The sequence below is a fragment of the Scomber japonicus genome, chromosome 23 (genome assembly GCF_027409825.1).
Source record: "Scomber japonicus isolate fScoJap1 chromosome 23, fScoJap1.pri, whole genome shotgun sequence".
NCBI classification, from domain to species: domain Eukaryota; kingdom Metazoa; phylum Chordata; class Actinopteri; order Scombriformes; family Scombridae; genus Scomber; species Scomber japonicus.
The window spans coordinates 10,621,076-10,632,005 of record NC_070600.1 but is presented as its reverse complement, the minus strand read 5'-3'; the positions used below and the strand labels follow the sequence as shown (position 1 = coordinate 10,632,005).

At 39.2% G+C, this 10,930-nt stretch overlaps 1 protein-coding gene across 1 annotated transcript; it reads left to right on the top strand.

The window, feature by feature from the left end:
- The first annotated feature begins 1,650 nt into the window (after positions 1–1,650).
- On the top strand, positions 1,651–8,439 carry LOC128353520 (sodium- and chloride-dependent GABA transporter 2-like). Its single transcript, XM_053314217.1, has 14 exons — positions 1,651–1,768; positions 3,346–3,480; positions 3,700–3,840; positions 3,933–4,014; positions 4,109–4,241; positions 4,478–4,612; positions 5,478–5,581; positions 5,865–5,959; positions 6,072–6,184; positions 6,308–6,445; positions 7,347–7,449; positions 7,640–7,740; positions 7,922–8,092; positions 8,208–8,439. Exons 1-14 carry the CDS (start codon positions 1,651–1,653, stop codon positions 8,355–8,357), a joined length of 1,719 nt encoding a protein of 572 aa, XP_053170192.1. The 3' UTR covers positions 8,358–8,439.
- The last annotated feature ends 2,491 nt before the right edge of the window (positions 8,440–10,930 follow it).

Below are 10,930 nucleotides of genomic sequence, written 5' to 3'. Positions count from 1 at the left end.
TACACATGAATAACTGAATAACACACTTCTGTTGACTAGAGGAATTGGGTAGGGTTGTGGGTGGGGGCAGGTGGGAGGGGTGTGGATGTCCACTTCCAACTCAACCGAGTCAAATCCGGTGTGAACTGACCTCAGCTGCTTTTTGCCTCCATGTGAGTGTCCTGCTTGCAATGGTTGGACTGGGAGGGAGGATTACGGTCATAGTGGGTCTACAGGACATCAGCTGTAATGATACATGATTTATTGCATAACGCCTACCTCGTTATCGCATGCCATTCCATCTTCACCTGCTGCCTTTGTCAACTCTCCTGACTCCTGCACTGACTGATTGAAATACACACAAACACACACACACACACACACTGTTTATGGCTACCTCACATTCCATAAATATATTCTACTGTATCCACTTGATCAGATTTAAGCATGAATAGCTTTGATTTTCTTGTTTTTTCTGAAACACTTAGCACTTTTCTCAACAATGTTACTATGTCAATAAAGTTTATTATTATTATTATCATCATCATTATTATTATAGTTTATCTGACCACATGATGGAAGATTTATCAGTGTACAAACCAGCCTGACCCATCTCCACTCAACATCTGTAGGAATTTTGGATTTTTAAAAATAAATATGGATTCTCTTTCATTATTAGTTTTTATTTCATATATATAATTAGGATCTGCTCCTTCCATTAAATAGTGCTTAAATTAAAAATGGGGTATGTATTACATTACAAAAAAAAAGAAAGAAAACTTATTGCACAACTTTCTTGAAGGTGATGTACCATACAGTTTCTACAGTAGAGGTGATCCTCTGATTGGTTCAGTGTCATCCAATTCTAGTTAAGGTGATGTACTTTGCTCTGAAGGGGGCAGACAAAGGGAAAGAAAGCGGAGGCTGGCCCTAAGTTTAGCATTACAGACCTCCGCCCCTCCGTCCAGTCACTTTAAATACTAAAACTTGGAACGTTTGCACAGAAATCCCCAGCGACAACCTCAGGAGACAAAAGTCGTACAGCAGAGCAAGTGACACTGCAATGAAAGGTAAGACAAAGCTTTCACTGTTCACTTAGGTTGATTAGAAAATGTTAAAATATATCTTTCTTTTTTTTTCATTTAAAATGTTTAAAAGTTGCATGGAACTTTGTATATCTTTTGATATCATTCCTCTAATTTTGTTGTACTACCTGTATAATGACAATACATTTGATTTTATACAGAGATCAAACTTATATTTGTTTTGTCTTGACTGGTAAATCTCTTGTCAGTATAAGATTTATTTTATTAGTTTATTTGGACAGTGCATATTCATAAACACATCTGTAAATATAATATATAGTTTTCATCTGTTGTCCCTGGCCAGGTGTGAGTTGGCAGCCTAAAATCAAGATCAAGAAACATGACAAAAGTCTACTATTCTTTTTCTTTCATCCCTGCTTCATATCGATTTAGTTCTAAATATTCAGATCTTTCTTACTCTATTGCATCTTGACTGTTAATGAGAGAATTGAGCATAGTTTGAGCACAGCATTGAAATGATATTGGCTTCTATTCCCTCTTGTTATTTGAAGGAGATGCTGTCAAAGCAGTCCTACCTAATGGCACCAGCCCATCAAATGGCTTGCTGCCCCCTGCGGAGGAGAAGATGGAGGAGCGGGGCCAGTGGAGCAACAAGATAGAATTTATCCTGTCTGTTGCTGGCTCCATCATTGGCCTGGGCAACATGTGGCGCTTCCCTTACCTCTGCTACAAGAACGGAGGAGGTGAGTGGAGTAATTGAAGAATAAATGGAGGCTCTTTTCTTCTTCAGGTTCTTTGAATGCATACATGAATGTCAGCACCAACAGAAGCAATGCAGATGTTTACTAGTACTTGTATGCCAGGTTTGTGATTGAGCTTTTACTACGCCATGAGCTGTTGATGAATTTTTCCACAGTGCACTTTCAACACAGAAGATCTATCCAGAAGTTTTTTTTTTTTTTTTTTTACATTTATTTGATAAATATGAGATTAATGACAGCTGACAGCCTTACATCACATGCACAAAGGGCCTCACAAAGCACCTGAGATCTCAAGGGAAAACAGGAAAAACAGAGTCTTAATTAACCTCTGCAAATCTGACCCTGAAGAATGTTGTCCCCCATATGATTCTACATAATGTGTCGTTGCAGAAACATGCTTGTGTAGCTGGTAAATTGGACGTCCCCCTCTCTCTCTCTCTCTCTCTCTCTCTCTCTCCCTCCATGGGGTAGCAGGGTCAGGGCTCAGGGCCCAGCAAGGTCAGACAGCTGTTGTTGCTCCTTGCTCACAGCAGCTGTCCCCGCTGAGAGGCGGAAATCTGAGCACGCCAAACATCCTCGGCCACCCGATGGGATGTCGACACTAAAGCTAAAAGAGAGTGGCAGTGTCTAAAATGAACTAAAGAAACTTAATCATCATGACATTCTTATGCCTACTTGCAGTGTTTTGTGCCTTGAGTTATTAATACATACATACATATAATACTAAAGACCAGTTCAGTTTATGTGAAGGCACATATCTCTTCACTTATAATGGAATATTTTTAATGCTTCTATGTGAATAAAACAATCAACACTTGACCTTGCACACATCTTAAATTTGATATATTTTACTTTTTTATTTTAAGATCAGGTTGAAATGAAAGATTTTTTTTAAAGGTGATCTGGCTCAAACAGTAGCAGCATCGATGTAGAGACCGAAAAAACAAGCATGTTTCATAAGAACAAATTAGTAATCCAACAACAAAAGAGCAAGGTAAAGAAGACAAGACATAAACACAGTAAGACAGTTAACATTAAAATTAAAATACCCCCCCCCCCAAAAAAAACCCCATCAACATCATATAGTAGGTTTATCTTCTGTTGTTCTATCAACTGCTTCAAACCCACCAGGATTCACAGTTTCCTGAAGTGTTGCATGTTTCTGTAGGTTATACCACACACAGGACTCAACTTAGGCTTTTGGTCCATTTATTTGTATTTGAGCAGATTTGTTATTAACTTTTGAAGCTACAGTATGTTTGGGGTCAACATTTTCAGCACTGCAAGAGGCCCAGAGTTGACCTGACTCATGACCCCATGTGCTTGTTGGACTGAAAACTGTAAACAGGTGTGAGAGTGAATATATTTATGCATTAGACCTGCAGTAGATTGAAGACCTGCCCAAGCTCTTTCCTTCCCTGTTGGATCCTGGAGGATGGATACTCAGTGAAAACATTTATCGATTCAAGTGACACCTAGACACAGATGGTTGACAATTTCCAGTGTATTGCTGTGACCTTGTAAACTAATCCTGAGTCCTCTGTCTTCTCTCAACTCAGGTGCGTTCCTCATCCCGTATCTCATCTTCCTGTTTGCCTGTGGTGTTCCTGTCTTCTTCCTGGAGACAGCCCTGGGCCAGTACACCAGCCAGGGAGGCATTACCTGCTGGAGGAAAATCAGTCCCTTGTTTGAAGGTAAGGAGGACAGGTGCATCACCTTAGGCCAAAACCACTGCAGGTTCCTGGCAAAGCAACATTTGTTCATTCAAATATTCATCCCCCTGGCTTATTTTTACATAAATGATCCTTATATGATAAAACTACGCCTAATTATTCAACAGCTTACATCTTAATAGGTGTTTCAGACTATTTTAATAAGGTTATTCTTCATGTGTCGTGTGCCGTATTCTGCAGGTCTTGGCTACGGTACCCAGGTGATAGTGACTCTGCTGAACTTCTACTACATCATTGTTCTGGCTTGGGGGATTTTCTACCTGTCTTTCTCTTTCACTTGGGACTTGGCCTGGTCTTCCTGCAACAACACATGGAACACTGGTAACAAGAACAGTTTTTTTCTTTTAAATGGGACAAGAAATCATAAAAAAAATAACCACACACTTCTAAAAATGCCTGCTCTTTCCCCACAGAAAACTGTATGGAGTTTGAGAGGAGAAACAACTCCATCAGTCAAAATATGAACTTCACCTCTCCTGTCATGGAGTTCTGGGAGTGAGTTTTCACATGGCCTATTTTCCTCCTGATGATATATTACTCATGCAATAAAGAGAAAAAAGATGCATCACCTCTTTGTTTGTCTATGCAGGAGAAGAGCACTGAGGATTTCCCCAGGCATTGACCACATGGGCTCTCTGAACTGGGACCTGGCCTTGTGTCTGTTCATCGCCTGGATCATGTGCTACTTCTGCATCTGGAAGGGGGTGAAATCTACAGGAAAGGTGGGTGGGAGGGGAGGGGAGGGGAGGGGAGGGGAGGGGTTCAGGGTCAGGGTCAGGGTTCTACTGACCAGCACCTCTGATCTATACCAAGTGACCGTACCAAGAGTCCTGTTTTCATTTGTTTGTTTTGCCAGAGGTTGACTGATGTTGAACTCTCTGGTGCCATCATTCAAGATAACATCTGGTATTTATCTTCATTGCATATTTGACATCATTGCATGTGTGTCTCAATGTAGGTGGTCTACTTCACTGCGACCTTCCCATATGTGATGCTGATTGTGCTGCTGATCAGAGGGCTCACCCTGCCTGGTGCCACCATCGGCATTAAGTTTTACCTTTACCCTGACCTGGGACGACTGGCGGATCCACAGGTACCACAATGTCACGCAAACACCTTTAAATTAAAGCTGAGTTGCAGAACATCTATTGATATACTTTATATATCTGGCGTGAGGTATGTTCCACAAAAACATCTCTCGCCCTGTCACATATTCCCAATGAGGGTCATTTGGTGTTCTGCTCCCTGTGGACGAGGGCGCACCAGGTGCAGATATCCCATGGTTCTCTGCTGGGGAGCCTAGTTTCTGCTGGGTCCATCTGCTCTCCATGAAAGAGGCAGGGACCACAGGGATCAAATGCAGGGCCAGGACACCACTGGGACTGTAAACATGAGCTCCACCAGGGCCGAGCTAACTAGGCTTCCCCTCCTCCGGGATGACAAGACAAAACAGAGATTTTTCTGGCTCGGCTTGACTCAGGGTAGTAGTGGTACAATCAGACGAGACCCTCAGTTCGCTTTTTCATAATCTGTCTAGAGTGAACTAAACAAAACAAATAACTCAATATGCAACTTACTTTTCTACCATTCCTAATCAAATAGGTCAAAGTCTTTCTATATCCATTACAGTTGGCTCTTCTTTCCTTTTCATAATCAGCTTTTAAAAATGACTTGTCACCAGAAACATCTGATGTACAATCTCTACATTTGTTGAAGCTTGCTTTGTCAATCAGTGTTGAGGCAACCAAGACCAATAACAGACTTTTAACAGTTTACTGTTGGGTCACCTCCACCTCAATAGTTAACGATTGCAAACGTTCTCTGCACGTGAATTCCTCTGGATTACATAAACACCACATGGCACGTTTGTTCGTATGCATCAACCTAAACGAGTGTTCACTGTGTTGCTGGCTTTCGCATTGGCCTTTTATATTCTGTTTGTTCTTTTTTTTTGTCAGGTGTGGATGGATGCTGGCACCCAAATCTTCTTCTCCTACGCCATCTGTTTAGGGTCGCTGACTGCTCTTGGAAGCTACAACAAATACAACAATAACTGCTACAAGTATGTAATCAACACAATAACTATGTGCATACTAGATTCCAACTCTCAAAACATATTGTCTCATTTTGAAACATTTGAATAAAAGCAGCCATCATTGAGTACCTGTAACAATCTTTTTACATATGTAATAGAGCCCTCCTAATACCTCTAAACGCACTTTAATGTGTAAACTTGGAAGAATTTCACTTTAAATTTCCAGTTGTGCTGCCTTCATATTCATTCCACTAAATTTCAAATCTCCTGTCTTTTGCAGGGATTGCATGTCACTGTGCTTTCTGAACAGTGGCACCAGTTTTGTGGCAGGCTTTGCAATCTTCTCCATCCTGGGTTTCATGTCTTATGAACAGAATGTTCCCATCTCAGAAGTGGCAGAATCTGGTGAGGCTTGCAAAGGAAAAAAATGAAAAAAATGGATCAATAACAGTCAGATTATATTTTTAAAGTCAGAATTCATTTATTTCATTCACATGTTTTTGCTGTGGATTAACAGGTCCTGGCCTAGCCTTCATAGCTTACCCCCGTGCTGTGAGCATGATGCCTTTCTCTCCTCTGTGGGCCTCCCTCTTCTTCATCATGATCGTTTTTCTGGGACTTGACAGCCAGGTAGGTACAACTTTCTGTTTTCCATAATTATGAGGATTCCTGAACAAACGCAGTGTGATTTGATTTATTTCTCTGACTTTACCTCCCTTCTTTCTCCACCCTCCCTGCCCTCCTTCTGATCAGTTTGTGTGCGTAGAGAGCCTTGTGACGGCCATAGTCGACATGTACCCTGCTGTGTTCCGCCGCAAAAACCGCAGGGAGCTCTTCCTCTTGGCTCTGTCCCTCTTTTCCTTCTTTATGGGTCTCATCATGCTGATGGAGGTAAGAGGGCCACATACACACAGATGCAGACTATAGACACATACTGTAAATGCATGCACAGACAAACATCTCCAAGTTCCTTTACTGGTATGATCCTAGCAGGGTGAAAATGCCTTAAAAACAGCATTTAGATAGTGGTTGCATCTGATGGTTGTTTCGGGTTAAAACCTTACCTGGATGCTTTGTTCTTCTCAAGAGTCCATTATAGTTGACATGTCCTCACCTCTGCACAGCTGGTAGCATGAATGCTCTGCAGAGGTGTCAACAAGTCCTCATTATGTAAGAACAAGCAAGTCAAAAGTTTTGTGCAACACGTCTCAGGTAAGTCTCAGGCGTTCAGTGCTCCAAGTTTCTTTTATAAACTGTGTATAATAACCACATGGGATTTGTCTATGATTAACTACTGACAATAGATGCCTCAAATTTGTCTGAAACTTTTTTATTATGTTTGATATGTAATCTAGACGCTGCTTTACATTTTTATACTGCTCTGATTTGGGATAAAAAACATTAGAAAGCCAAAGTGAAAAAGGTCTGAAACTGAAAACTAATAAAAACTGAAATAATATGCACAGTAGCTGTATTGCAGTTAGTCTGGCAACAATGCTGAGACATTTCTCTGGATTACATACTGTATGTATATGAGCACTGAGAGGGCACATTTGCAGTAAAAACATCCCAATATAGACAGTTGAAGCCTCATATTAGCTTCAAATAATATTTTAAATACTTTCTCCGTAGAAGGGCTGTGGATTTACAGCCCTTCTACGGAGAAAGTATTTCATTTTTTGAGTGCATTATAAAGGGGCCATTATGAAGGGGCCTTTTTTTTGTGAACCTGTGCTTTAAAGTTGTCAGTCTGAAAATAAATGAATAAGTCTTTGTATCTCTTTCTTTGAAGGGCGGCATGTATGTCTTCCAGCTCTTCGATTACTACGCAGCTAGTGGCATGTGTCTTCTCTTCATGGCCATCTTTGAGACTGTCTGCATTGCATGGGTCTATGGTAAGATGCCCTCAACTAATAAAATGGTTTTATTTCTGCCTGAAGATGGAGAAACATACCTCCTGGCCATACTGACTGTACTTTTTTGAATATAACATACAGTGTTTGACCTAATTACTTGCAGACGTTCCCGTTCTACTCTGATTTTTACGGCGCAGCATGAAAACAGCTGTCTTTACTGTGTTTCCAGGTGCAGACCGCTTTTATGACAACATCGAGGACATGATTGGCTACCGTCCAGGACCTTACATCAAGTACTGTTGGTTGTTCTTCACCCCAGCCACATGCATTGTGAGTGTATCAACAAACTAATTAACTAGTATCATAGCTTTCCAAAAATGACAAAGGAGGCCTCCTCTCTTCCCTTATTCTCTTATGGTCTCCTCTTTTGTAAGTGTGCAGCTATTTGTTATTGAAATTGAAAGAATGTATTAATTTTCTAATTGTAATGTTTGTACAATTGTCTCTCCAGGGTACTTTTGCCTTCTCCCTCATCAAATACACTCCGCTAAAATACAACAATGAGTATGTGTATCCGTGGTGGGGGTATGTCATTGGCTGGCTGCTCGCTCTGTCCTCCATGCTCTGCATTCCCTTTTGGATGGTGTACAAGATCAGCATCACTAAGGGGACACTCAGAGAGGTAAGGTCACCATACTCAACAGCAGATGTAACATATTGATTTTCCAAACAGCTAAATCAGAGGAGAAGAAATAAATCAGACTTCAGCTTGTTTAAACGACTTTCTCTTTCTACAGCGCATCCGGGTGCTCATCACACCAGCTGATGACTTACCCAAAACCAAGAGGGAGCAAGAGAGGTTACTGGCCATCTTTACTCCAGAGGGAGATGCCACCATGAATAAAAATGGCTACTTTCCTGTCTCAGAGAGGGACTCCAACTTATGAGCCCCCAGTGGGTGATGTTTATCGGAAAGACTCGTGGGTTTTGGCTCCATCACAGAGATCACTGCAGGGAAAGTGTGTTGTGTTTGGCAGCGCCTGTACATTTAAATAATGAAAGAAATATAGTTTGTCACACATTGGATGAGTTAGACATTTTAGAAAGTACTATAAGGACATTTTCAGGGACATAAAATCCTTCACTCTTTTCAAACTGAAATGCTTTAATAAATTGGCATATTGTTTTCCCCCTTTTGACAGATTATGTACATAAACTAAAAGTCTGCAAACATTTATTAGTCAACCCTTGTTACATAAAATGTTACCATAAAAGCTGATGGCATTTTTATTTCATTCCAGTGAATTATGTTAATTCTGGAGATGGACATGCAGGTTCCCTAAAACTCCTTTAAATAAAATGTTTTAGTTTGGATAGTGAGTTGGATTTTTTTTTTTTTTACAGAACACTAAGACAAATAGATAAGTGACAGTACTTGTGGATACAACAACTTCTTGAAGTCTCTTTATATATCTGACATTTCTACATGGTGACTAAGCTGTATTATTATTATTGTATTATCATAACTGATTGGGGAAATGCTCCTTTTGTATTTACAGTAATTGCAATAAAATGTATTATTTTCAGTGGAAACATGAATAAAAGACTGTAATGAAAGTATACTGTAGAATGTCAGTGAAAATTATAATACTGTAGCACTGCAAGTAGTCATAGAACTAACATGATATATACCATGATATATGCCATATTGTCTACTGTAACATAATGTCTGTACAAAGAAATGTGTAAGTATGTTTTTAAATAAACATGCAAAAATAAATGTTGTCTTGAACCATTTCCCCACTGTGTGACAGTAATTGTATTATTCTAACTTACTCATCGTGGCTTTATATGTTCATAATTTTCAACAATTTTTTATTGGTTCTAATTGATATTCTCATATTCACTTTGCAGAAGCTTCTTAATATTTCTGATCTGGCTTTTGCTAAATTTCCAAAGTAGAAATATGTGATATGATAATGTGCTTTCTTAAATATAAGTTCTTAAATTTAAGTGATTATCTATATTGACACCAAAGCTTTTTTACTTCTGAATCTGTTTTTCAGTAGTTTAGGGACACTTAAAATTAAGTGGTTCAAGTTGTCCTCAGAGAAACATTATGAAAAGATACATTTCACTCTTTCACTGTCACTCAATAAAGGAGACTGTATAATTTCTCACAAGGTAAATTTGTTCATATCAGGTATGGCAACAAAGAAAGTCCTCTCAGACTGGGCCCAGTGATAGATCGCGTCACTCCGGTCCTGACTCTTTTACATTGACTCCCTGTTTGTTACAGCATTCAATTTAAGACTCTGATTATTTTAAAATCCCTACATGGTGTGGCTCCACCTTATATTTCGGGACTCTTAACCCTGCATTCTGAACCGAGGCCCCTCAGATCAGAGGACCATTTCCTGTAAAAGCTCAGTGGTTCAGGTTTAAAAAAGGGGGATCATCTTTTCACTGTTTTAGCTCCAACATTGCAGAGCAAAGTCTCTCAGTCACAAGTCAGCAGAGTCAGTGCCTCAGTTTAACAAGCTTTTAAAAACCCATCTGCACAGATTCCCATTTGTATAATATTTGGAGTGTCTTTTAGAATTTTTGACTAGAAAAAAAGTTTTATAATCTCTCCATATTTCACAACATCTTGAAATCCATGCTTTTATTGTATTTTTGTGTATGATGTTCTTTTAATTTTTAAATTTTTATTATCCTTTATTGAATGTGACACTGCTTTAAGCAATTGTGTTTAAAGTGAGTAGGGCCAATATCCAAGGTATAATCAGCACTGCTCCCAGAAGACCTCACCCCGCCCCAACCTGGACAATTTGGACATTTTAATGTCTACATGACTGTGCAATATTAGTATTTCAGGTATACTACTACTTGAGTACAACTATTTAATATGTGTACATGTGTATATATATTTACACATACACACATATACAAATATTTACATATTTTTTTATTTTTCACTTTAAATCTGTGCAATAACAACTCACTCAAAACCAATATTACTCTTGTACATAATATTACTATTACAATTATTTTCCTATATTGTTTCTACTATTGTTTTTATCGCTTTTATATTTATTATCTATTGTTCTTTATTCTTATCTTATCTTATATTATCTTACCTTATCTTATCTTATCTTATCTTATCTTATATTATATTATCTCATCTTATCTTATATTATCTCATCTTAAAGTATTTAAAATAACTGCTCCTTGCCTGGACAGAGAGAGGTTAGAGAGTGGTTTTGTTTTGTTATTTTTTTGTAATTATTATTATTATAGGGATTTCACCTCAAGAAGGCAGTGCAGCTACAATGATGGAGCACTTTTAGATCATTTTTTTCTAGAATCATTTTACCACTTGGTGTCATGCTTCTGCTGCACCGCCTGTGAGCTCCTGATTGGCTGAAAATATTCTGCGTCACTCACTACGTGTCTTGGAGGACACCCCCCCACCCCCCCCATACGTTCCCACCATGCAGCGGGTGATGTCTGAGGAAAG

Excerpts from the sequence above, each read along its gene's own strand:
- LOC128353520 (XM_053314217.1), top strand. The coding sequence starts at position 1,651 with ATGGAGGAGCGGGGCCAGTGGAGCAACAAGATAGAATTTATCCTGTCT. Across the intron at positions 3,481-3,699 it reads AATCAGTCCCTTGTTTGAAG|GTCTTGGCTACGGTACCCAG; the intron begins GTAAGGAGGACA and ends CGTATTCTGCAG. Across the intron at positions 4,242-4,477 it reads GGGTGAAATCTACAGGAAAG|GTGGTCTACTTCACTGCGAC; the intron begins GTGGGTGGGAGG and ends GTCTCAATGTAG.